This window comes from Alligator mississippiensis, chromosome 2, assembly GCF_030867095.1.
Source record: "Alligator mississippiensis isolate rAllMis1 chromosome 2, rAllMis1, whole genome shotgun sequence".
NCBI classification, from domain to species: Eukaryota; Metazoa; Chordata; order Crocodylia; family Alligatoridae; genus Alligator; species Alligator mississippiensis.
Window position 1 is genome coordinate 58,157,290 of NC_081825.1, and position 27,993 is coordinate 58,185,282.

Genomic DNA, 27,993 nt, shown 5'->3' on the forward strand with positions numbered 1-27,993 from the left:
TAACCTGTTCTTTCACCACTGAGAGCTGCTTGCCTCCGGCCCAAACTGTGCTGCCCTATGCAGCAGAGATGTGGGTTTTCAGGAAAACTTTGAACTGGAAAATTTTTCAGAAAATTTTCCGATGCCCTAAATATAGCATGATCTGATTTAGCATGTTTATTTGCCTTATATTTAGTAAACAAAACTAAAAAAAATACCCCCATGTGGCTATTGGGACATAAAACTAAAAGGTATTTGAACTGAGATATTTGATTATGAAACAAATTAAATACAGCATACAGTGTGGTTTAAATGTTATATTCAAAGCTTTATATGGAAAGAAATTATTTTTATTGGAATACTTGTAAAAAATATAAAGACAATACACAATAGCATGTACTTCCCTTTGTTTGTTTAAAAGTACAAAAAAAAAAACCAAAGGCACTGAAAACTTGACACACTAATTTTTAGCACACCCAAAGAACTGTGCATGATATGCCATGGTTGTTCACTCATCTACTTCAACAGAATTTAACTCTCTTCTACTGAGGTCATTGCAGCACCTCCAGTTTCACTGTCACTATCTGTAGAATCATTTGCACTACTTATTAGTTCCTTTTCAGAATCAGATTGAGGCAAATCTGATTCTGAACTACTTGAGCCACATTCTCTTTCACTAGAGGATGGTTTTATCAATGCGTCTATGGCAAAGGCAACTAATCACACTGTATCTTCTTCACTAATTGTGCTTCTGAGTGATTCTCCAGAAGCGAGAGACTTTGAGAATTAGAAACAAACTTAGTGGTGCGTTAATTTGTTAGTCTATTCCTCCTTTTGTCTTGTTTGAGCTGAAAGCCTTCCAGTTACGTTCAAAAAAAGCTGTTGTTGGTGGAATGCTTGGGTTCCTTAGAGCAATCCTGGACAACAGTTGGGTATTACAGTATTCCTTCCACCATGTGAGAGGAGACATAATTTGGCAGGCAGTAGAGAATATGTCCTTGCTCCAAAGTTTTTCTTTTGTGTGGTACTCGGCAATGTCTGTCTTCATGGCTACTTCGTCGATACTGGGGACATTCTTAGCTACTTCTATAATTGTATTGAGAGCAGTAGATAATTCATCTTCTGATAAATGTTGCCCTCTGTTGAGGATCCAAAAGGTTTGCTGCCAGATGAACTGGATGAGAGTGAAACTCAGATATCTTAATTCAGATCTCTTAGTAAACATTTGTTTTACTACTTTTTTTGGATAGAGGTGAAGAAGGCAAAAGCTCAATTAGATTTTCATTCAGTTGTCTGAAAAACTCTGGAATATTTGAAAGGCTTGGTGCATCTCCTTCAAATTTCTTGATAGCCACTGAAACTGGTAGTAGCAAATTGAATGCTATTTGAACTCGAACCCCGAACACATAGTTGTCGAGAATCTGCTTCTGAATGTTCATGGGAATAATCTGGAATACTGTGTCATCTATTGAAGCACGCTGCAAACAGTTCTTTGTGTGCAGCAAACTATGTAAGCACTTTGTAGCTGAGTTCCATCTAGTTTCTCCTGGCAATAAAAGTGCACTTTCCTTCCCCTGCTTCTCTTTCTGTAATTTCTTCAAAGTCTGATTAGCAACATGATGATTGTTGAATACCTTCACAGTTACTTTGGACTTTGCCAATATTATCTTCATTGTATTCACACTTACTATGTTTTTTTCCCGAAGATTCAACCCATGAGCAAGACAGCCAAATTCTAGGGCTATGCTAAACGATTCGTTGCTTTGGATCACTGTCCTGATTCAATTCGGCTGAATTCTAATCTAAAGATTCAATGCTGATTCAGAGAAGCAGTGATTTGGCCACAGACACAGCTTTAAATGTTTTTTCTACATACTTCAAGGTACCAGGCACAGCTTGTGAATGCTACAATGCTGGGGCAGATGAAGTGTCCCACAGGAGTGCTGGGGGACCCCTCCACATGCTCAGCGGCAAACCCAGAAGTGGACCAGAAGTACTTCCGGTCCACTTCTGGGTCCACTGGAGAGTGCTTGGGACCCCCCACTGCGCTCAATGATCAGTTGCAGGGGGACTCTGGGTGCCCCCCCAGACCCAGGAAGCACTAGTTGCTGAGCCAGGGGGGAGCCCCCCCCCCACCCCGCACTCTCCAGGGGAGCCAGAAGTGGACCAGATGCATTTCTGGGTCTGCTGCCGAGTGTCCTGGGGAGCCCCCCCCGCACTCCTGTGGGACACTCCATGCGCCCCAGCATTGCAGCATTCACAAGCCCAGGTATGTAAAAAAAAACAAAAAAAACAAAAAAACCCAAAACATTTAAAGCTGTTTCTATGGCCAAATCAATTTGGAGGGTTCTGATTCAATTCGGAGAGATTAGAGGGTCTTCTGATTCTATTTGGATATGGAGATTTGGCCACCGAATCGGGCCGAATCAAATCGGGGACTGAAGCTTTGCACAGTCCTAATACACATACTGAAGAGTGCTGAGCTGTGTTAGTACCACTGTCCCCCAGATAGTGCTTAGGGATCATTAAAGCACCATTAATCCTTAAATGGAATGTGAAAGACTAACACAGACAACTCAGTGTCCTAAAATCAAAATCTAACTTTATTAGTACAACAAATATTATCTTGGCAGTTTCTGTATTCAGAGAGAGTAATACATTCAGTACAATAATCTCACCCAATCCCAGATGTTACTTTGCTCAACTGAAAAGGCAGCCAATCAGTTCCTGAAAGCAAAGGTTGTGTTGTTGACTGGGACTGTCCAGACAGCTGTTGAAGGCTGGATTTATGATGACAACACACTTAACTTTCTTGTTGCCCCCTTTTATGCTTTTCTTCAACTTCACTCTTTTGACTCAGTTTTGGATTGGTCCCTCTGCGGTCAGCATACTGTCCATATTTTATTCTGTCAGCATATTCCTTTGTTCAACAGCCCCATCATGAGCCCATCTCTTAATTTGGCCTTTTTCTGGTGTCTTACTTTGGGCATTGTCCATTGGTCTCCCTTATCACCTTTCATTAACATATCCAATCATTTCATCCCTCTGATTCAGCTGGTTAGTGCCAAATTCAGTTAATCTGAGCTGGTAACAAGGCCATTGCTATGTTATGTTAGAAAAACTTCTCACAGTGGTAAAAAAGAAAAGCTATAATATAAATGAGCACTCTGAGGTCTACAAAAACAACTCAAGGCCACTGATAAACAAAATAAAAAATTAATCAGGCTATACAAAACTTAAGCAATGATTAAATAAGGCTAAATATAAACACTACTATAATCCACCACTCTATAAGCAGGTGCAGCTTTAAAGCATAAAACATAACAAGCTACCCTAACAGATGTGGGGTCACCATGGCTTGGAATGCTGCTGACCAGGGGTGGGCAAAATAAAGCCTATGACCTGGAGTTGGCTTGCTAAGGGATTTTATCTGGCCTACAGTAGGTTCCTTGGCCTTTTCTGGGAGGTTAGGAAGGGCCAGGGGATCCACTGCAGGCCAGATAAAATCCCTTAGCAAGCCAGCTCCAGGCCATAGGCTGCATTTTGCCCACCCCTTGTCCCTTGGCTCTTCCTGGCCCAGTGCTAGGGGCATTAGATGGAGCAGCTTGGGACCTGTATGGGCAGGGCATACTTTGCTGGTCAAATGGGATGGCGTCATGGGTGGGCAGGGAGTGGTGTCTGGGAGCAGGACTGGAAGGTAGGGTTGGTGTCAGGATTGTGGGGCAGTGACAATGCAGGGTGAAGGCCTGAGGCCCAGGGTGGAGTAGTGATGATGGGTGCCATTTCTGTAGGCGAGGACATGTCAAGAGTGGATTCTAGCTCTGCCTCAGGCCCTGGCCCTGTGCTATCACCACCCTGTGATCCCAGCACTGGTCCTGGTCCTGTCAGCCCATCCTGCTCCCAAATGGCACTCCTCACCTGCCTGCGGCCCCATCCCATCCAACTGGCTGAGTGCACCCTTCCCACAGTGGTCCTGGGCCAGTCTCCATGGAGACCCCAGGGCTAGGGCTGGGATTGCTGGATGGTGACAGTGTGGGGCAAAACCACTTGGGGAGTTTTGGTGACCTGTTGCAGGATTGAGGTTTCTGATGCAGGCTGGAACAGCTCACCAAAACACCTTTAAGTGTTCCTTCTACCCAAATAATTGCCCACCCCTGCTGTGGATTTCTGGTGGGGTCCAGCCTAATGAACTAGAAGGTAAATCATGAGCCTTTTGGCTTTGGATTGATATCATGCATAGTTTTACTAGATATGTTTGTGTATATGGGGGGGGGGTATATGTGTGTATCTCTCTCTCTTGCTTCTCAGTCTTTTGGGCTAGGATCAAGTGAGACTGGGAGTATCTGAACCCTAAGATCTCTGGGCCTGGGGCTTGCATGTAGGCTGCCTACCTGCTTGCATGTAAGATGCCTGCCTGGATTTGTGGAGTATCTGAAGCCCTAGACCAATGGGTCTAGGAAGGAGGATATTTGCCCAGTGGCAAAGCCACATAGACTTGATGATTGAGCTCTGCTCAGTTGAATTTTGGAACTTGACTATTGGGTGTTGTCCAAGGGAGCTGATTTGGCCTTGAACAAGATAATAATGAAAATAGTTTGTATTATATATAAGTAGGTGTTAAAGTGCTGCTTGAAAGTGTGGTTATGTAGTATGTGTGCTAATACTTGCAGCAGTTTCAAAAAAAGGTAACATGCATCAACTTTGGGTGAACAAATTGTATGGGTACTATGTGCAAATTGTTACAGCCATGTTTAATTTTGTGGTTATTGTTTTCACATTTGTTCCTTGTTTCCATGTGCTCCAGAAGAGCAGGGTCTGGGAGTAAGAAGAAGGGAAAGAGGTTGCCAGGGGGAAAAAGTTGGGGGGGAAGTAGAGAGCAAAGGGGCTACCTGACCTCCCAGATTTATTTTGCATCCTGTAGCAGTGGGAACAAATTCAAGGCAAACCTCAAATAATTAGATTCTGTACCTGGAAAATTATAACAAATTTATAAATGGTCCATATATAGCCTCTAATTATTGGGGGAGGGGGTGTCTTATAATCAGGGTCATCTTCTATTCAAATAAATATGCTATTCAATTATCTTTGGTATGTGGTGCCTATGACAAATATTGTGGAAGAAAAGCATGGGATTGAGAGCAGTATAAATCATTAAAAAGGGTTGATGACTTGAATGAGACGATCTTTTCATTGTCCTCCCTAAAATGTTTCCTTTTATTTGTTAATTTTTCAATAGTATGCAGTGTATTTTTATTATTGTCTGTGTAGGGGTCTGCTTACCTTGGTTAGGTGAGAATGAAGTAACTTAGAGGGGTTTTAACATCTTGAATATTGTTATTTACAAGTATGAAGGTATTACTCTTCCATAGGTTTTGAAAGATGATTATTTTAAATGAATATAGTTGATTGAAATAGCCATGGGGGCAGGGTTGATTTAAACTCTGGTTAAAGCATTCATATTTTATTTTATCAAATTAAAATAAATAACCTAAAATATGGAACGATGCAGTGAAAGAGCACAAAAATCAGACATTTTAAAGCAGAGCACTTTTTGTCTGAAATCATAGAATCGTTATGTTGAAAGGGACCTCAGGAGGTCATCTAGTCCAACCCCCCACTCAAAGCAGAACCACCCCCAGCTAGATCATTTTAGTCAAGGCTTTGTCTACCTGGGTCTTAAAAACCTCCAAGGATGGAGATTCCTCCACCTCCCTGGGTTGCCTATTTTAGTGCTTTTCTACCCTCCCAGTGAAAATGTTTTTCCTAATAGCTAACCTAAACTTCCCTTGCTGCAACTTGAGACATTGCACCTTGTTCTGTCATCTGCCACCTCCAAAAATAGTATAGCTTTATACCCACTCACCTTTGAGGTAGCTGAAGACTGTTGTTAAAGCCTCAGTCTCTTCTATAGACTAAATAAGCCCAGTTCCCTCAGCCTCTTCTTGTAAGTCACGTTTCCTAATCCTTCTACCGTTTTCATTGCCCTTCACTGAACCCTCTCCAATTTGTCCACATCTTTTTTTGTATGAGGAAGCCCAAAACTGGACACAGTCCTCCAGATGTGGCTTCACCAGTGCCAAAAAGAGGGGAAGAATCGCTTCCCTCAATCTGCTGGCAACACTCTTACTAATGCAGCCCAATCTTCAGCTTCTTGTCCTCTGTAATGCCCAGGTCCTTTTCTGCACAGCTGCTGTTAGCCAATCAGTTCCCAGCCTGTACCAGTGCATAGGATTGTTCTGTCCTAAGTTCAGGACTTTGCACTTGCCCTTATTGAAATTCATGAGACTTCTTTGGGTCCAGCCCTCCAGTTTGTCCAGGTCACTCAGAATGCTAGCCCTAGCCTCCACTGTATCTACTACTCTTCCCAGTTTGGTGTCTTCTGCAGACTTGCTGAGGGTGTGCTCCATCCCATCTTCCATATCATTGATGAGGATATTGACTTGTATATGTCCAGTTTTTCTAAATAATCCCTAATCTGTTCTTTTGCTGCTATTGGCTGCTTACCTCCTCCCAAACTGTGCTGCCAGGTGCAGTAGTCTGGGAGCTGACCTTGCCTGTGAAGAATGAGGTAAAAAAAGGCATTGAGTACCTTGTTTATTTTCTGCATCACCTGTCACTAGGTTTCTTCCCCCATACAGTAAAGAGCCCACACTTTCCCTGACTTTTCCCACGTTGCTGACATATTTGTAGAAACCCTTCTTGTTACCCTTCATGTCCCTTGCTAGCTGCAATTCCAATTGTGCTTTGGCCTTCCTGATTTTCATCCTTGCGTGCCTGGGCAATACTTTTATAGCCCAGGGTAAGAAAAACTCATGTGTTCTTGGCTGAATAAAGCTGGTATGACAAACTGGATTTGCACAGCTCTCCTAGCTGGTTATGATTTGGAGTTCCTTATACTCTTGAATGACAGTTACTAGTCACTCAGAGGTTTTAAGGATAGAGGATTGAAACTGGTCTAAAGTAGAGAACCATTAACTTGAGGTAACTACAGTTAGCAGCATATATGAAGTAGAAGGAGAACAAGCAGGTCACTGAGGCTGATATCATTGGCAGAGACTGGTGGGTGAATGTTATGAGACGACAGGTCTTTGATGTGCACTCAATCTGTACTTGTACAGGATTCAAAAGCAAAGATGAAAAGTTCAAACATAAGAGGTTGGGCCAGGTAAGGTCACCTAAAAAAGGGGATGCGGTGAGTGAGTCAGCATTGGAGAGGTAAGAAAGAGAATCTGGGGAGAAGCAGAACTTCCAGGTGGAAGGAGAGGGTTTACTAGAGCTTAATGGAGAGCAGCCTGAAGATGGCAGTCTGAAGAAGATTAATGAAGAGGGAAGGCAGGAAGAGTTACAAGTGGGAGAAAAGTGAGAGCAGTCTCCAGCCACCTTTCTGGGATCTTTCTGAGGAAGATAATTTAGTAACAGACAGAGTAACACAAGAGAGCATAGCTGCAGAGGGAATTTCAGAAGGAGAGAGACAGGTTTCAGTAAGAACAGGGACTGGAGGAACTCCCTGAGCTATTTAAGATTGTTTAGCCCTTCAGGGCAGTGACAGTGGAGTGGGTCACAAGCCAGACCCCCCCCCTAAGCATCTTCACATGCCACACCAACTGAATGTACATTCAGGCCTTTGAACACAGCTAGTTATTTTTTGGCCTTGGACACCAAAGATCCTCCCTACAGAAGATTGCCATTGCTCCTGTGTCTTCAAAATTCCAGAAACTGTATCTGGATATCTTTAATTGTCATTTCCCCTGACCTGCATTTGGGACTGGTGAATCTGTACTATATATTTGAAGCCACTCATTTGAGCACTTTTATACTCATCTGTAGTGCTTTAGCTCCTGATTCAGTACTTGTTTTTCCTGAGATTTGTCTCTCTCAGCAGCACCCTCTTCTTTTGTTCCTTTCTGTTTTGATTCCTTTCCTATTGTCCTTTCTCTCTTTAATTTTTTTATTCCTTTCTGTTTATTAGCCCTGCTATCTGCAAGTTCCATTCATAGCATCTGATGAAGTAGGCTGTAGCTTACAAAAACTCATGCCTTTCTGAATGAGTCAATCTATAAAGTGCCGCTCTGCCCTGCCTTCTGGCTCATACCTGAATTAGGGTATCCAAAGGCCACAGTTCTTCATTTACCTTGGCAACAGTCATGTTTTATATTTTTCTGGTTGGTCTGGCACTTCCCTCAACAAGTCAGTCTTGGTGACAGTAGCTTAACTTGGGGTGGGTGAATGGGGAACTAGCTCTAGGGGTCAACTTACTAGGGGTGCTGGAATTGTGCCTCTACCCCTGTGGAGTCTAGGAAGGAGAAGCAATCCCACAGTGGTGCTCTTTTAGCAGCAGCTAGATGCATGGACACTGTGCTGCTGCTATAGGAGCAACAGGTGGGGCAGGCAAATCTGGCTGTGGCTGTGATTGCAGCTGCAGTAGCAGGAGCTGGGAACAGTGAAACCTCTGGCATATAGACAAGACTCTTGTTTTCCCCACTTCTTCCCTGCTCTCCGAACTCTTGTCCATTTGGTGCTTAGTGGCGCCTCTGCCCCCTTCCCTCTGACTTTTCTATTACCTATAGTTCCATGTAGTTTGGGAAGAAGCAGTTATTGGATTCAGAGGACTCTTCTGATACTAATTACATCTCCACTATTAGAAATACCAGGCAATGATTTTGAAGAAGATAGGATCTTACTTTTCTTCAGTTATTACAGAAACTTTTAAAGACAGTTAAAAACAGTTCAGAAATGTAACTTACAATTAAGAGATTCTTAGGACAAGGAACACTATCCAACAATGTTTCCATTTCTTTGTATTCCCTTTCTGATAAAGGTAGACCACTTTTACAAGGCTAGGATGGTCGCGCAAGGTTAAGGGAACAGTAGATATTCCCGGAGTTTCCACTAACTATGTTATCTACCCTCTTGACAAGAGCCTGGCTGGACAAATTTATGGTACTGCAATCAGAATCTTCAGATAAAACCGGAATGTATTTGGATCAAAGTTTTATCACTGGATGGCCACAGTCTTCTGAATCATGTACTAGTCCATCAGAGCCAAGAGTTGGGTGGAATAATAGAGGAAGTTTTGCTAGATTTTCTTCCCCAAAGGAAATTCTTGGAAGAATAAAGAAAGCTCAGGGTCTGCCTTACATAATGGACACCTTATTTGGGAGTGTGTAGGGGCCTCTTTACAAAAGGAAAGGGTCTTTCCTCCAAGAGAGGGAAGAGAGAGGCTCCCCTTCAAAGGTGGCTTTGCTATCAGCAACTAGCTTTCTGGTATCTCAGTCCGCATCTTGTACATAGTACCTGGCTACAGTGCACCCAGAAGTGGAAAGTTCTTGAGTTCTCTGACAGCAAAAATGGAATGATTTTTTTGAAAGGTCTTTTAAAAGTAAAAATAAAGTCCATATAAATGTTCTTGTTAATTAATTCAGCTGATTGGTATCCAACTTTTATTTTCACCTCATAATAATCCTACCCTAGTCTCCTACCTCCTTTCCAGCTGTTAGGCAGATGCAAAATTTGAACTAAAGAATATGACTATGTCCATCAATTATATTATAAACACAGAACAAAAAAGGTGGTACCTATCTCAAACTTACAATATAATAATGAGACGAGAGTCAGCATTTAGATGCAGACAGATGGGGGGAATACAAGGAAACAATGAGGCCGTGTAGGTCAGCATGGTAGTTAGTAGTCATAGTATATCACTAATTTAACATTAAGTTTTTCTATTTCCATCATGGCAAAGGAGAAAGTGTTTGTTTGGAAATCTTAACAAAGGAGGCTGTCATAAGAGGCCAACTGAGGACAGGCTGTGCAGTGCTTTGAAAGTGAAGACAAACAACTTGTGTTTGAGGTGATAAAGAACTGGGAACCAAAAGAGGGGGCCAACATGGAGAGAGGGATGACATGATCAAAGCAACAAGCTAGAAAAATTATTTTTGCAGCAGTTTTCTGGATGGATATGAACAGGGTGAGACTGTATATGGCATAGCCAGCAAAAAGGAAGTTGTAGTAATCAAGCCTAATCAACTTCATTAGGCTCAAGGCACCCCTTAAAAAATGCCAGCTCTTACCTCTTGCTCATTTTTTGACAACGGAAAAACGAGAGACATAGGACAATGGCACAAACTATCCAGGAACTTTGTTGAAACTCTCTTTTTTTTTATTAGCGATTTTCAAGAATAGGCTTTATAAGTATTTTTCTGAGATGGTTTAGGAATGCTGCATCTGGCATTTGAGTGGGAGTCATATTAGATGACCCTTGAGGTTTTCTCCAACCCTATGATACTATGAAAGGCCATGTGTGGATGAGCGTGGATGTTTGGTTCCTTGGAGACAAGTGGCAGTGCATCATGTCCCACTGCTAGTTGTTCCTGGGGAATGCCCGTCCCATGTGTGCTCTGGCACATGGCAGATTACCCTGAGTGGGAGTGGGATAGGAGAGGCTGGGGTCAGCACTAGACTAGCCCCAGCAGCCTTACCTAGGGTACTGGGGGCCTCCCAGGGCTGTAGCAGGGGCAATTCTGTCACTTGGAGCCTGGCTGGCAGCTGCAGGGCACTGCCCGCACATGTGCTGCTCCACTCTTTTTTTGACCCCTGAATATCCAGCGGTCACTCCCCTCCCCCCCCCCCCCCCAATACTGCTTCCTCGCGGCACAAAGAACAGCTGAACATGCAGTATGTAGTGCCGCAGATGTGTCTGCAGCGGTACATGCTGCATGGTTGTGCTCATCTGGATGTGGCCAAACAGTCTACAAGAATTAGACATTGCTGAAGATGAAGACAAAGGCTTGAGTGGAAGATGGTGTTTGGGTCATGTGATTTGAGTGACATGCAGGAAGTATCAAGTGGTAGAACAACGAGGTAGTAGGGTAGAGCTCTTCACTACAGTTTTAGTGACAACAGTAGTGGCCTGGAAAGATTTCAGTTTCATTTGAGGCATGCATTCAAATCTCTGAGCTAGCTGACTGATATATATTTTTAATGCTTTTTGTGTCAAGGACAAAAATGCTAGCTTCTGTTGGTCAAATTGTGTTCTGGTACTTATTAAAAGCTGCATGAAATCGCAAGAAAGCCACTGTTGGAAAAACAACAAAATCTGCTCAGTGTATTCCATGTAACATGTGAGGCATACTTGGCATGTGTATAGGGCATTTTATCTAATGGCCTATTTAATGTTTTTAAATAGTAGTAAATTTTCATGGCATTTCTATGAGATGTGAATCTTATTATACCTACTTTATGTATAGGGGAAGCTAAGACAGTCATATAAGTGATTTTCATCTGCCAAGTCCTTGATAGAGAACAGAACTTGGAAATCTGACTCCAAACCTTCTGATCTAACTGTTATCATTACATGCTTTTCTCAATATTGAGAGCATGTGAATATCCAGCTATGGTATATTGAACATTTAAAAAAACCCAACTGCAGACATAATTTAAGAAAAAGGTCTGATGTCATGTTCAATGTACACTGTAACCAGAATTATTTAGAGAGGTAAATACCAAATATCTCAAATATTTGAATGCTGCTTCTTTACAGATTAACTCTTGTGATCAGAATCTGAACCAGTGTTGTGAAATCATAGAAATAAACTCCATGATACAGGGGCAACTCTTCACCATCCTCAATCAAACGGCCCGAGAAGGTGAGAGTGTTTGTTTTTTGCCCCAGTAATTAGTGCATACAACTCCATTGTTTTGTTTTTTTTTTAAATGCTGGCTAAGGATTTGTTTATGCATTTTTCTCACATATTTCTGTTTTATGTATTGTCTTAGGTGGACATTATGCAGGCGTAGAAACAATAAAATCTCGTCTTTTGCCATGGCTTGGAACTTGTTTTTCCAGTGCTGCTTCAGGAAGGCCCTTTGAAACCAATCTCTCTCTCATTCAGGTATGCACAGTTTTAAGGGAATAGAATGACATTGATTAAAAGCTTTCCTACACTTAAGAAAGAATCTCTGTTAATAACTGTCTAACACTCTCACAGTTTGCCTTGTGACAGTTAAAACAATTATGTAACTTTTATAATAGCTTTAAGAGAGAAGTGAAAAAAGTCATTGAAGTTAATTGAACCAGACTGGCAAACCAGGGCTTATGCTGTTTCACAAAGGAAAGTGTTTTTTTGGGTTTTTTTTTAATGGAGTATTTTATCTTGTTGAAGAAATGGGCTGTTTTTGAAAATGTATATATCAAGGTTAAGATATATGTTAGTTCTAAGCTTGCGTTTTTATAAGAACTGTGGAGGGGTTGAAAGAGGAGTGGCCATAAAAATGTCATGCTATTCGGTTGTGATTTCTTTTTCTCCTATGAAAAATGATGTTTGCTTGGCATTTATATTTTTTTACATTATTTGTATGAGTTTTTTTGTTTTTAACGGAAATTAATATAACTCGTACTACTATAGTAATCCTAGCATTAAAGGCAAGGATAACAGTGATGTGTATTTCCAACAATCCTCTGGTTGTGTGTACTGGAAGAAAAGAATTAAATTAGCTGATGGTCAGTTTTAGGAAAAAGTACCATATTTTCTCACATAGCGCATACCTTTTTTCAAAAACCAGTTGCTGGAAATTTAAGTATATATTACATGGGAGAAAATATGATAAGAGTAGTTTCTGCCATTTACCAGACAGAAGTGAAAGTAAATTCTGCACACTCCACAAGGAGAAGAACAATGAGCAGGTTCAGCTCCCTAGGTGCTATTACTTGAGTGCGTACTCCCAGGGAAGATCTTTTCAATTCGTTCTGCCTTTCAGGGTTGTAAGATCTGCTGCCATTCTGCCTGTAAAGGCTGCTTACAGATGTGAACCCCGCCCCACCAAAACCCAGTGCTTTACTTTCATCTTGGCATGCTCCCATGCCAAGCACAGCACATACCCAGAAGAGAAAGTGTGTCAAGTTTTGACATGGCCTACCCAATGTCTGTATAGATTGCACAATTCAAAGTGGGTTTTTGGCACTTTTAGCTATTAGATAAAAGTGCCAAAAAGCTCTGCTAAAGTGTAAGATCTATACAGATGCTAGAGAGCCAGGTCAGACTGATGTGCTTTCTCTTCTGGTAAAGCACGGGGTTTTGTTTGCTTCCATGTCTGTCAGTGGCCAAGGTGCTTGTCTTATCCTGGGATGCTCTATATGTGAGAAAATACGATGTTGAAGACTGGGACTTCAGGGTCTGCTTAATCCTCCTGACTTTTTTTTTTTTTTAATTTTAAAATGTTATTAAGGGGAATCTCTCTCCCAAATAAGTGAAAAATCACATCCTTAGGAGCTAGGATACATTTTATTAAGCTCTCTTGTTGGTAAAATTGAAAATGATGATAGAAAGAATCTGCGTGTTAACAGTAGTTTTTTCAATTGCACTTGCACTCCAAATGAACACTTTTCAAAATAGAATTAAAGACCATTACACAACTACTAGTCTATTTAGAACTGCATTGGACCAAGCAGAGGTCCTCAGACAGTTACATGTACAAAGACATATTCTTTTCAATTGTAATAGATTTATAAAATTAAAAAACCTCATGCTTTTTTGTTTCACCTATACAATAATGTATGAAAAATAAATTCATAAAAGCTCAAAATTAATTGTTGGAACATTTTTACCTAAGAGTTTATAAAGAAAAATTGTAGACCAAAGTTTGATATGGGTTTGTACGCCTATTTACAATGCATGTCTTCTAATGAAACGGCAAAGAAAATGAGAAGCCCCTCAATGCATAACTTTTTGCTGATGTAATTTAATCTCTCTGTCTGTCTTGTGCTCTATGTGACCTCCTCTAGATGTTGTTTATGTAGTGCTACAAAATTTGTAGCATTACAGAAAATAAAGTGTTATGGGCAGCCATTAGTTAAAAAGCCCCCCTGGCTGGAGCCGAACAAATTCATGCTCTCTGGTCAGAGGGTGATAGGGGGCTGCTCCTTGGTGCCCCCTGCCACCACTACAAGCTGCCTTGTCCCTGTTGCTATCCAGTGGACAATGTGTGCATGGCAGCCTGCAAGCCTCCCTGGCAGCTCATTGTTGTGTGGGAGAAAAGGAGAGCAGAGCGCTGTGGGGTAGTGGAGGGTCTAAGACCTGACCACATGTTAAATTTGTCTCTGCATAACAAAGAAATTGCTGTTTGAACCAGCAGCTTCTTTATTACATTTTTTGCCATTTTTGTGGTGAATCACTGTTTCAGAAATATTCTTTACTGTTACATTTGAGAAACTCGCAGATTTTCATAAATGCCAAGGGAATGTGCTTTATAACTTGAAGGCATAGTATTCTAAGAGTGTGATATCCGTATTTTGTTCTAGGATTCAGTTGAAAAAGAAAGGCAGCTGAGAGAATTTGCCAGCACAAAGAACTATGAATTGCAAGAGCTGGAGAAAGAACTGAACTCCACACGTTTACAGCTCAGCCATGTCCAACAAGAGTAAGAGACCTATGTATTTTTCAATAGTTTTTTTTTTTTCTCCTAACATCTCATTTGATTTGTAGAATTTTGCAAAATGTTTCATTTTGTCTGGTAACGAGAATTTCAGAACATATCTAGAGTCTGCATTTTCTAAATTTGAATATTGGACTGTATACCAAAGGCATTAAAAGTCTTCTGAGAAAATAATGTCAACCTTAGATTATCTACTTGTTTGTAAAGTTAAATTTTAAGATTTTTTTTTTTTTTGGCTACCTGAGAGACAACAGGCATGGTAGGAATAAAACCTTTTGTCCAGAGGCAGATCTGGGGTCAGGGGAGGTGCACCCAAATCTTGCGAGGATGCATCTTAGGGGGGGTGGTGCTGGCAGTGACAGTGCTGAAGGAGTCAACTGACTTCATGGCTTATAGTGTATGTGATCCCTGTTAATGACTGTCTCTTCTTTTTAATGATCTTGATGTTTCACCAGTCAAGCTATCTTTTGTTCTGCAATTCTGCTGTTAGCTGCTCCTGGTAATGAAGTTCCTATTTCACAGCCCTACAGATGGTTTCTAACTCACTGCAGTCAAGTTGCATTGGTTTTTACTTCACTCTTAAACTGAATAATACAGCCATAGGCCCCTAGCATATTTGTAAGTCTTTTGGTTTATTTTTAATGGAAGAAAATATGTGTTTCATATTTGATGTACCTCACCATGTGTACCCCTTTTTCAAAATTCTAGATCTGCCATACTTATGTCTATATTCTGGGTAAACTTATTTAATACAGATTCTGTGCTGTCAGTTGCAAAAAAAGGGAGGAAGTGCATACTGCATGTACTATATATAAGATATTTGTAATATGTGGCATTTGATCTAAAAAGGGCGGCTGAAAAAATGCTAGTAGTCTAAAAGAATGCCTACTCACAAAAATGCTCCTCAGTAGCTAGAAATATTAAGAAACAGACCCTCCCCCCCCCCCCCCAAAAAAAAAAAAAAAAAAAGTTCTCATGACCTTGATCTACCAGGATTTGTCTTCATTTAAGGACTGGGGCAGCTCCTATGCCTTTTGTGAGCAGTATCATGTGGTCAGTCTTCCAAGGTAGCACCTTCTGCAGGGCAAGAGATGCATGGTTGTGCATCGTCCACCTACCAGTTCTCTAATATTTGGAAATAATTGTCCTGAACCCACTCCTATTGAGGTCCATTTCAAAATTCCCATCACCTTGAATGGTACAGGATCAGGCCCTGTCTCACCAAGAGTTCTCCTACATGCATCAGATAAGATGGGCAGCAAGAGATTTGAGGGTCACACTTCTGTGCCTCAGCAATACTTGTTTTTTGCCACAAGTTGTTTCCTTTCAAGTGTCAGCAGTGGGCAGTCATAATGCTAGTGTCTCTTTGACACTGAAGCGGCTATTTATATTTATATATAGTTCAAACTAAATGTATTGAAAAGTCAAGCTATTATCTGAAGTCTAATACCTTAGCATTAGCAAACAATTAAGCTCTTATTTGCTCACTTGAGCAACATACTATCCAAAAATAAGATTTGTGTAGGTGCAGTGTAGCTCGTCCTATAATGGTCTCTATATACATTTAAAAAAAAGCTGCAAAGAGTTAATTTCTCTGCAGGTTTATTTTTTAACCAATTATAATATCTTTTTGTCCTTTAATTGGAAAATTCTTATTTTGCCCTAAGCCAGCATTTTTTTTTTTTTATTTTTTTTTTCAACTAGGGTACTGAGGGATCCTAGGATGCTGCCATATCTTTTGAAAGTTACCTTGAGGTGTGAGGAGATAAGCAGATGAGTGAAGGGTCAGGCTTGTCCCTGCCTGGCCAATCCCCTACCCCTACTTCCTAGCCCATCTGCAAGGAGTGGCTATAAATATACAAGTATTATTTATATAGTAATTATACTATACAGCCCTCCTTGTATATTGTGCATGTATAGTTTTTGAAATTGGGTGCCACTCAGTTCACAGAAGCTATGAAAGTGTGCCTCAAATCCAGTGAGGGGTGCTGCAGGTCCAAAAAGGATGAGAACCACTGCTGTAGGTAATGTAGAAATGGTTACTTTTCTTCTTTTAGATACCTAAGCTGGAATTGAAGCAGGGGTGTAGACAGTTGGTTACCAAGCAACAACTTCTACCAATATTGGCAGGGGAAAAGGGAAGGGACATCTGAAAAGGAATTAGAACACACTACCATGGTTTTCTTCTTCAATTCAAACTCTCATTGGCCATGAAGATTGCTTTTAGTTGCCATCCTCAAAGCTTCATAAAACACCTCTAGGTAACATCTGCATAGTTATTATTCTTCTGTGTATACATTTCCTTATCCTTGTACATTAATGAACTAGCTGAAGTATGGTAGGCATTAGGGATTCTTAATTTTTATCCTATATATCATTTTGTAAATTGATACTAGGATGGGAGAGTATTCTAGGGTATATGAGAATGCTGGCAGGAAGACTAAAAAGGGTGGATAGAAGGGCCATGTGGTAGTGAAAACAACATATATGTTTAAAGGGCAAATTGAGAGGATTTTTATTTTTTCTTGTTCTGTTCTTTTCAGTTTATTAATGTAATCTTAAAATTAAGAAATGAGTCGCATAACCCTGTGCATTTTCCACTCCTTGGATACTTTTGAACTGTCAAAGAAAACCCGAGCACTCATTTAATTTAGACTTGTTTAAAATTCTAAAGTGTGTATTAAGGTTTTAGACCCCTGCTTCTTATAGGTAAACAGTTTAAATTTGAAGAGGATTCATCCTTACATCATAGTAACCACCAATTTTAAACTTGACTGGTTTATGATGTCATAAAATGTGTGTGTAAATTCTTAATTGTTTTTCTGTGCTATGTTTTTCTATATTTCAAGGATATCATAAGAAAATCATACAATTGTTTGTTGAAACTATTTAAAATATTGCTTTGAATTATACATTTAAGATCATTCCTTGTATTAAGTAACAACACTTTTTCTGATTTTGTATTTTAAAACTAGGTTTGCTTTCAGGACAGGTATATATGCTAATTATTATTATTTTGGGAGACTGAAGTTTAGCAGAAACTCAGATAATTATCCTAGAGCTTGTTTCTGCAGAGTCCCATTATCCCTGAAGTTTTATCCCTTTCATGTATTGAACAAAGTAGCGCTTAGAAATAATAGGTCTCCTCCCCCCTCCCCCCTCCCCCGACAACTGTATAAAAGCTCTCTTGTTTGGCTTTTAATATGGTGCAGTGGCCATAAAAGGTGAAAATAGGTAATTTTTCCTTTTGACTGACCAGGTAATGCTTTGATTCCTTAAGTTTGCTGTCTTTCCATAAATCACTTGGATGAAGCAGATTCCAAAAGCATATAACCTTTAATGAGGGCACTGATTCAGATCCTAGTGGGTGATAGCCTACTAACTTTAGGTGTGACTAACATCTCAGGAAATCACAATCGCTGTGGCAGGACAGAGAAAGACAGACTACTTCTTAAAATAACCGGTTAAGACTGAAGAGCTTTTGTTGAACTAACTGCCTGTGTGAAGCATGGAACACTAACCTATCATCAAAATGGTACATTCCATTTAAAAAACTAAATCACTGGCCACTGCACTTGCTGAAGTGTTCAAGTACGTTTCAAGCCCCAGATGAAGCACTTGGCAGTCATCTAGCCTGTAGGAAAGGTGGTATCAAACAGTGGCAAGGTTTGTAACAGCAATAAATTGTCTCAACTTAAATCCAAACACAAGGGCAAAAAAAGCATTCTGCTTAACTTCTTCCATCTGGAATTCCAAGAATAATAATGGAATCAAAATTACAAACCATATTGACAAGATCAGTCATAAAAGGTACTATCCTAGTTCTGGTCCATTTGTCTAGATATTTTCTGTCTGGTAACATAAGAACTGCCATGTATTGGGTCAGACCATAGGTCCATTCTACTCAGTAGCCTGTGTCACACATTGGCAGAGAGTGGATGATGCAAGGGGGAGTGAACTGGGTATGACCAGAGGGTTTTTTTGTTTTTGTTTTTTTCCCATTGTTCCTCTCACTTGCAGCCTTCAGCATTTAAAGTCTATAAGCTTTTGATCCAGAGGCTAACCTCTAACTCCCATGCTTATTGGTATCTCTTTTATCTTAGAATCATAGAAAATTAGGGTTGGGAGGGACCTTGGATGGTCATTTAGTCCAACCTCCTGCTCAAAGCAGGATTATCCCCAACTAGATTGTCCCACTCAAGCCTTTGTTTATCTGGGGCTTAACCTCCAAAGATGGAGATTCCACAACCTCTCTGGGTAACCAATTCTATAGGGCTGTGCAAAGCTTTGGTTGCTGATTTGATTCAGTGGAGATTTGGCCTGATTCGGTGGCTAAATCTCCGAATCGAATCGGGAGACCCTTTAATCTCTATGAATCAAATTGGAACCCTCCGAACTGATTCGGAAAGATTTGATGATTTGGACATAGACACAGCTCTTTTTCTACATACCTCTAGGTACCAGGCAGCTCGTGAATGCTGCAATGGTGGGGTGGGTGGAGCGTCCCACAGGAGTGTGTGAGGGAGTTCTCAGCACACTTGGCAGCAGACCCAGAAATGGACCAGAAGCACTTCTGGGTCCACTGAGGAGTGTGAGGAGGGGTGTGGGGGGCCCCCCTGAAGTTTGGCGACTGGTGCCTCCTGGGTCGGGGGGGCACCTGGGGTCCCCCCTGTGGCTGATTGCTGAGCGAGGCAGGGGCGTAGGGCCCCTCTCCCACGCTCCTGTGGGATACTTTATCCGCCCTAGCATCACAATGTTCATGAGCAATGCCATCAAGATATGTAGAAAAGACATTTAAAGCTGTGTCTATGGCTGAATCGTCCGATTCTCCAAATCGGCATCAAATCTTCAAATCTGGATTCGGCCAGATTGATTCGATTCGTTGATTCGGATCACTGTCCCCAATTTGGGCTGAATCCGAATCCAAATTGAATACGACCCATTTCACACACCCCTACTATTCTAGTGTTTTACTACCCTTCTATTAAGAATGTTTTCCCCAATATGTAACCTAAACTTTCCTTACTGCAACTTGAAACCATTGCTCCTTGTTTGGTCATCTGCCATCACTGAGAGCAGTCTAGCTCCATCCCCTTTGGAACCAGCCTTCAGGTAGTTGAAGGCTGCTATTAAATCCTGCTCCTTCTCTTTTGCAGTCTAAATAAACCCAGTTCCCACAGCTGCTTCTCAGAAGTCATGTGCCTCAGCCCCCTCACCATTTTTGTTGTCTTCTGCTGGACTCTCTCCAATTTGTCCACATCCTTTCTGTGGTTGCGGGTCCAAAACTGGACACAATACTCCAGATGTGTTACCCTTGGTGAATCCAGGCTGACTGTTCCTAATCACTTTCTTTTCTTCCAAGTGCTTTGAAATGGATTCCTTGAGAGCCTTGATTGAACATAACTCTTTTTTATTCATTCTGTGACTCTTTCTGAAACTAGGTAAATAAAAAGCATTGTATCCATAAAAAATTACAAGCTGATGTAGAGCTGAGTGTCAGCTGTTTATTTATAATAGTGAAGGACAAAACTACTTACAGTCTTCTCCATGGTACATAAAATTTATATTGAACCTCAGATATGAGGGGACAGAACTGTACAAAAGTCTTTTGAAAAAATAGAGAGGTCTTCTCCTTGCCACTTGTTGGGATTTATCAAGGGAAGAACCAGGTTATAGGGCTCTCTCCTGGAATCTCTTGTCAGTTTGTCACCACAGCTAAGTAGCTGATAAGATCAAAGGTTGAGGATAGGCACAATAAAATTGCTTATCTCCAGAGTTAGGGAGAAAGAGTATCTCAGTGGTAAAAAATACCATATACTTCAAACCAATGTTTTAGGGATTGAAGAAAGGAGGAAATTATTGATCCTATAGTAATTACAAACACTGTAAACATCAAATAGTAGGGCTGTGTGAAGCTTTAGGTGGTGATTCGGTTCAGAGGAGATTCGGCCTGATTTTGGTGGCCAAAGCTCCAAATCTGAATCGAATTAGAGTTAATTGCATCTCATTAATTTCAAGTGTAGATGTGCCCAAAGCTGATATTAGTTTGATATGAAAGGTGACTGGCCAGACAAGGAAGAGCGTGGTTTTCATTGTTTATATCTAATATAGTGTTTCAGGCAGAAGGTAGGGTAGATTTGTACTTTAATGTTCCAACTAAATCAGAGATGCCTAGCTTGTAAGCAGCAGCTTGCTTCATTAGATACTGCTTATGAAAGCATATGCATCTGACTTAGTTAGTTTATAGCCACGTCTACATAAGACACGGAACCTATAATGAATAGGGAAGTAATGATAATAGTACAGCATGATGGTAGAATGACTGCACTTAGTACAATTCATGTATGAAAGAAGGCAGCAGTATTTTGCATGTGTAGAGCTCTAGGGAGCAGAGACCTAGGGAAGGATATGCAATAGTTGAATCAATATACGCATAAAATAACCTATGCACATTTTAGCAGTGAGGTTTTTTTCAAGACAGTAGAATACACAGGGATTGTTGTGGAGTCAGTGATAGGCATGTTTGCAGATGTGGAAATAGGAGGATTCAGTATTTAAAGATTGTGTCAGACACAATGGACAGTGGAAACAAACCGGGTGGTCTAAGTTGGGAAAGGAGCTGGAATTGTATAAGATGAATAGTAATGGACTGTAACACAGTAGCTCTGTTATAGTTTAGTCAGGTAGGACTTTCACAAACTATTGCTTGGCAGCTAGAGTGTGCTCAAGTCCTGTGTGATGATTTTCATGTTCTGGCAAAGAGTTGATCTGCCAGAAAGAAAAATCTGTTCAAATAATCAATTCTGACATGCTAAATTCACTGGAAGGATCTGTACCTTTGCATTAAAGGTGTATTTCTGGTTATTGATTTTTCTTGCAGTCTGGCAGAAGCCCAGTTGGCTCTTGAAGACACAAAGACCAAATCAGCCACTACCCTTTTGGCAGCAGAGGATGAAATTGTTCAGCTAAAAACAGCGTAAGAACAATCTGATGTAGGCGTGTTGTGGCAGCACAGCAGCATGCAAAGGCAAAACCTGGGATTTCCCTGTGTGTGTGTTTTTATTTACAATTTTATAATGCTCAATATTCCTGTGCTTCTCCAAAAGCATGTGTGTAACTCCTCTTAACAACAGGATCAAACTGGAAAAGGCAAAGAATTGTAATGTGTTCATTGTTCCTTTTAAAACTTTGACTGAATGACCCAGCTCACATGTCTTCTAGTCTGTAGCAATTGGATAGGCTAGTGGAGATATATTTTTACAGCTTTGGCAGGGAGGGGGTGGGGGAAATAAATATCTCCCCCCCCCCCCCCCCCCAAAATCCCCCAGCTGTCAGGACTTATTTAGGTGTGAATTTTGGTTTTAAACTCTGATTTTGCTCGGCATTGTCTGGAAATGTACCATCTCTGGGGATGATCCAAGGAAAATGAGGTGAAAAATAAATCTTCTTGTTTGGAGACTTCCTGCTTTCTGTTAACAGCCAGCTGGTGGGAGCATTGGCTCTTTGTGTAGAGAGGTCCTAAGACTTAGCTGAAGTAGATTCAGTATGACAAGATTCATGCTTTGACTGACCTTCCTGTGCCCCTCTTTTTTTTAGCTATAATGTACTTTAAAGCCAGCAGCTTGACAGTACTTGGATACAACAAGTGGAGCTGATATAAGAGAGAGGCTTTCACTGAAACCTCGGTTTGAATTCAGGTTGTAGACATTTTGTCCATAGCATGCTATTATGCTTTTCTTGGAAGTAACGTGTTCATGTTAGATAAAATATGTTTCAAGTTCCTTAAATTAAAATTTATGTATGTGGAGGGCCTCCAGGCTGGCTTTGCCAATTCTTTTTGTTGGGTGTGTGCTGAGGTGGTGGTGATCTTCTGTAATGTTCATGCCTCTGATTTATAAATGCTCTTTTGGCTTCAAAGTGTAGTGGTTGTCTCTTAAAAGATACTGAGCTGGGTCAACATGGTGGCAGCTGACATAAGGAGGATTCCTTCCATTTCCCAAAGTCCTTAGAGGCAGATAGACCTTGTGGTCTAAATCCTGACCTGATGGTAGTGCCAATTTATTCATCTCACTCCCAGGCCAGTTTTATCTTTTCTCTGTCAGAAAAGAAGCCTTGACTTGAAGGTGAGTAAAATCCCTTCCAACAGGATATGACCTTCTTGTGATATTTGGCTTTTCAACTAAGTGAGTTAATCACCCTTGTTAAGCAAAATACTAGTGTTTTACAGTTGAATAGCAGCAGGACTTGAGAATAGCTTCTAGTTACGTGGTAGGAGGGGCTGTAACTACGTCACTTCTCCCCTTCATTCAGGACAAACCGAGTACTCCTGAGAAGAAACCAGGCTATCTTTCTGTACTTTCCCCCTTGCCTGCTGAAGAAAGGTCAGAGGGAGTTACGATTCCAATATTTTGGGAGCGGTTGCCCTGCTGAATTTTGGAAACATTTATTTTACAAGAAATAGTAAAGAAGCAGTAAAAGACGGTATATAAATATGTGTAGGTTTAATGGACACAGTATCTGCCACTATTTAAGAATTAGCACCTCCTTTGTGGGACAGGGAGAGCTTCATTTAACAGCCTCAAGTAACATAATTATTCAGGCTCCCCCAGGGCCTTGCCAAAAAACTCCAGTAAAGAGAGGAAAAGGAGGACCTGATATAAATAATAAAACAGCATAAACCCCTTTTCTTTTTTTAAGGTTTGAGTTTCTAATTAAACTGGCCTACACAGGACAAAGAATGACTTCTTTTCTAGATTCCAGTCATCTAAAGTGCTACAAAAAGCACTCGAACCAACAGCAGACTCTTTCCAGTGCCTGAAGAAGGGTGTTTGTGCCCAAAAGCTTGCAAAGAATGATTTTTCCAGCTCTTTAGTCTAATAAAAGAATATCACATTTACTCAAAGAACCTTGTCTATAAAGATGTATAAAATTAACTAATACTTCCTCCCAAAGACGAGACTTGGAATACAAAGGCTCCTGCAATACTGTTTTTATGTCTTAAAGTAGCAGTTAAAGAAAAATAAAGAATTTGTGGTTTGCTTGGCAGTTTATTGCTAATGCTAGATTTCTAAGTGTCTTTTCCATAGAAGTCAAACTCCCCACCATTTTCACAAAGGTTTTTTATATACAAATATCAGTTAATAAATAGATTCTTTACAGTTGTAGCAGGACTTCCTGTGACTGTCTTTATTCTTTGTGGTTAAGTCTGAAGGCTTCCCAAGCAAAGGAGGAGAGTGCTCTGAGGAATCTGGGCCGTCTGAATGACTATGAACAACAGATTCAAATATTGAAGGATGAAATTGCCATCCTGGGTGCTCAGAAATCTGTTCTTCAAAGCAGGTATGGACCTCAATCTGTTGAATCATTAAAACAAAGTGAGGGAGCTGAGGGAACTGAATAGTACATCAGATTAAAGTTTAAAAAAACCTGATGATGGGTTGTTCCCAATGAATTATAATCTCCCATGTTAGAGCTGCCACAGAAGAGGAAGAGCGATGGTTGTTTTAGAATGAAACGCAAAAAACCCACTAAACATTCTCAACCTTTTATGAAGCAACATAAATGTTCCCATTCAATTTATTTCGATGCCCAAATGTTTTTAGTTCAGCCAATTATTTTGTTTCAGAAAATTTACCAAAGAGGACAGCCTTGCAGACTAAGCTATCTTTATGGATAACAGTTGGTTATTTCTTGTTGCAAGCCCCTTTGAACACTGCACTGTGCTGATACAAAACTGTTATTTACATGTTGATTTGCTTCAGTAGCCACTGTGCCTTGGAGATGGATGAGGCATACATTGCAAAAGATGTAGCATTTAAAACTGTTTCTCTGGAATGAAGTTACTAACTTTACACAGTATTAGGACTTAAAAGTTTATTGATTTGGTTTATGGTGTGGGTAGATGAACTGGTTACCACAAAGTAAAAGGTGGAGATTTGCCACACACTAGCTACGCTACAGAAACTTCCTATATGCATATGCTCTTAGTCTTTGGTAGATGAAAGCTAAGCCATGGTAGCTGAGCCACATAGGCAGTTATCATCCTTCCCTTTGCCACAAGATAACTAGTTTGTGTATACCTGCCTTTAAAAATAAACTTGTAAGTTATATTGGTAAAAGTACTTTAAAACTGTTTTTAATGGCACTGAGGCTAAGCAGTGTACTTCTATAACAAAATTGGCATAAAAATATTTGCACCATAAATAGTTAAATTGGTACAACAGGCCAGCCCACAGTTCCTGAAAGCATCTCTCTCTCTCTCTTAGACTTGCACGGAGTCGCTCTCCTTCCCCCACGCGCACCCAGAGCAGGTCACCTAGTCCTCTTCCCTTGAGGAGTTGCTCCCCCGGCCGAGCCCGGCTCACAAATGCTTCACGTCATGCCCATCTAGTGGCCCGCTTTAATGAGATTTATACGCAAGAACGCTTGGATGCACAGACCCTTTTAAGGACATATGTGGATGATCCAGAGATGGTGCAGAGGATAATATATGTTGCAGCTGTGGTATGAAATAAAACATAAACTGCATTTCTTTGACTATTTTTGCAAGAGGTATAGATTTTTTTTGAAAATCTGGATGGATTAAAATGCAATCAGATGTGAAAGAATATTTCCATGATTCACACAAGGAAATATTTCACCTGATCTATTTTTCCTTTCAGTTCCTCCCCCTGCCCCCCATTTTAATTACCCTCGATTTCATAACCTTTATATTTCCCTTAGAATAGTATAGTTACTAGCTCTGAGTCACAATGTCCATAGAGCAGATCACACTGCTTCATTTAAACTAATGTTTTTAAAGCCTAGTATTTCAAAAGGCTCAGACTTATCCATATAAAGCTTTTTGTGAGTTTTAATGGATCTGATCCTGAAAGTTGCTGAGTTCTCGTAGCTCATGCTTAGATCATTGAGAACCCTATGCATGCTCAACGCTTCTCAGGATTGAATCTTGACAGCAAAAGTTGTTGTATGCATGCAAAAATTTTAATTTTTTTATAAAACTGTAATTGTCAGTCAAATCACAGCATTAAGGTACAGCAGCAGACAATGTTCTGCTGTAAACATGTTACTCTATAGCACATAAAATTGCAAGCATTGAGCTCTGTTCAGTGGCATCTTTGAATGCAAAATCATTTCAGTACAAGGTTCTTTGGGTAGATGTGATATCTTTTATTAGGCCAACTAAATAGTTGGAAAAATTGTTCTTTGAAAGTTTTCAGGCACAAGGACCCTTTTACAAGCATAGAGAGTTTGCTGGTGCAATGTGTAATGAGAGCACACATTACACCAGCAAACTCTCTATGCTTGAAGAAGGGTCTTTGTGCCTGAAAACTTTCAAAGAACAATTTTTCCAACTATTTAGTTGGCCTAATAAAAGATATCACATCTACCCAAAGAACCTTGTTTGCCTATGTCCTTAGACCAACACAGCTACAACCAACAACCCTAATGATTTCAGTACTTCATTTTAAGTGATGGAATCTTGTGGAAAAATAGAAGGTTTAGCTGAAAGCTGGAAGCATTGAAATCGATCTATCCTCTGGAATTTAAAATGTGGTTCATCTAAGAAACCCTCCCAAATAAGTACTATTTCTAAACTATCTCTTTTTTTTTTTTGTGGCATTTGATTCCCAGAGAACTGTAAAGATTATTAGCCAAAATGTATCCCTTGATCAATAGGATACCCCAGACATGAGTTTAGAATATTATTTGAAAATCAAACTTTATCATTTTGCTTACACAGTTATGAATTTAACTGAATGTTTGTTTTAATATTTACAGGAGTCTTTCCATGCAGCAAAGATGGCCTTCAGACAGTTCAAACTGCGTGTGAGAAAGACTGTGTCTTTAAGTTACTCAGGCCCTGAGTCACTTGAAGACATTGTCTTGGACTACATAGTTCGCCATGAGGATCTTTATGATGTTCAAACCACTGTCAATGTAAGAGAGAGGGAATGGTGTATCATTGTATTTCACTGTGTAATGAAGCTAAAATATTACATCTTTTAGGGTTAGTATTTCCTAACCCTAGTCATTGAAATAACCAATGACTGCATCTTTGGTGTTCTGTTTATCTTTTGCTAAACTGAGGGTGTATAAATGGCGGGGGGAAACAACAGGACTTCAGTTTAGGAGGGCCTATACCTGCTGGTCTATAATTGCAAAGTGTGATAAACTCGGGTTCAATGTTATTAGTGAATTACTAAATACATGGTTATGTTTGCTTTCAGGAAGTGATTCGTGCCATGAATATCAATCCTAAAATTTCATTCCCACCAGAAGTTGACTTCATTATAATCAGCAGTTTGATCCGGGAGTTGTGCCGTGTAGCTTTTTCAATGCAGACATTGATTCCTCCTGTGGATATTGCATTTGGTGCAGATGGAGAACTTTTTAATGAGCCTAAGTAAGGAGAACTTGGAAATATTCTATTATAGTCTTCTTCTTAGGAGCTGGAGATTGAAAAGATGTATTCAGTCCAACACGTTTCTCTGCCTGTGCAGCCTATTTACATTAAGGTTTAAAGAAGAACTTTGATCATTTAGTTCAGGGGTGCTTAACCTTTGGCCTGCAGGCCAGATACGAACCATGGCATGTAGCCTGTGGGGCTCCCTGTAGGCAGGAAATCTGGTGGTGGGGGAGCAGTGGCCATTAATATGGTCACTGTCCCCATGCCATATTCCCAAGCCCCAACCTTGTGTGTGGGGCTGGGCCAGTCTGCCACCTCTTCCCCCATGGGGCCAGGGCACGAACCCCACTCCTCTACTTCTGGATTGGGATTGGGCCACGCCCCCTTCCCACCCCACAAGGCTGGGTTGGGGCCTGGCCAGGTCTCCTTTCCCCCACATAGCTGGGCCATACCTCTCTCTTCCTGTTGGGGCTGGGCCATGCCCCCTTCCCCTATGGGGCTGGGTTGGGGCCTGGCCATATCCCTTCCCCCCCTGCAGGGCTGGGCCATGCCTCCTTTCCTTTCCATGGGACAGGGACAAGCTACCTTTCCCTGTGGGACTGCATTGGGACCAGCCTGTCCCCTGCACCCTTTTACTGTAATATCTTTTGCATAATCGTTGTTTGACCAAGAGTTCTAGGATGATATAATAAGCATCAGATTATCAGAACACTGTTCTGCCTTTTCAGTCAATGACGAAAGGGCTCCAAATATGCTATAAGATAACCTAATGTGCCTCTGATGTGAAGTAATTATAATGACATTTTTAATATTGGTAGACAATATGCTGTTAGCCTAAATGACTCTTTCATAAGCATATTACTTTATACATACTGTTACAGAAGAATTATTTTTTACATGTAGCATGAAGATATTGCTTAAAGACTTCTATAAGCGAATATAAAATTTTGGTTCTTTCAAGTCTATACGCTACTTCAAGTCACCAATGGGTTTTCAAGCATTTATCCAGATATCTTTTCTGTGTTTGAGCAGGTACCGCCGCAGCTATGACTCTGATTTCACAGCCCCGTTGGTGGCCTACCATGTATGGCCTGCTCTGTTGGAAAATGATACCATAATTGTGAAGGGAGAAGCAGTTACAAAGAGAGGTGCTTTGGTAGGTATTCTTAGACTTG

The 27,993-nt window shown here is 40.7% G+C and overlaps 1 protein-coding gene across 3 annotated transcripts in view; it reads left to right on the forward strand.

Moving 5' to 3' along the window:
• Positions 1 to 27,993, forward strand: part of SPATA18 (spermatogenesis associated 18) — a 58,800-nt gene that overhangs the window by 24,100 nt on the left and 6,707 nt on the right. For 2 of the 3 annotated variants that reach the window (XM_019481232.2, XM_014594905.3), the window contains exons 2-10: positions 11,519 to 11,624; positions 11,755 to 11,870; positions 14,276 to 14,394; positions 21,290 to 21,385; positions 23,614 to 23,748; positions 24,675 to 24,912; positions 26,191 to 26,349; positions 26,640 to 26,815; positions 27,851 to 27,974. In XM_019481232.2, coding sequence (XP_019336777.1) covers positions 11,519 to 11,624; positions 11,755 to 11,870; positions 14,276 to 14,394; positions 21,290 to 21,385; positions 23,614 to 23,748; positions 24,675 to 24,912; positions 26,191 to 26,349; positions 26,640 to 26,815; positions 27,851 to 27,974 — 1,269 coding nt within the window. The remainder of the gene's footprint in view (positions 1 to 11,518; positions 11,625 to 11,754; positions 11,871 to 14,275; positions 14,395 to 21,289; positions 21,386 to 23,613; positions 23,749 to 24,674; positions 24,913 to 26,190; positions 26,350 to 26,639; positions 26,816 to 27,850; positions 27,975 to 27,993) is intronic. The other variant, XM_019481233.2, reaches the window with a different exon arrangement.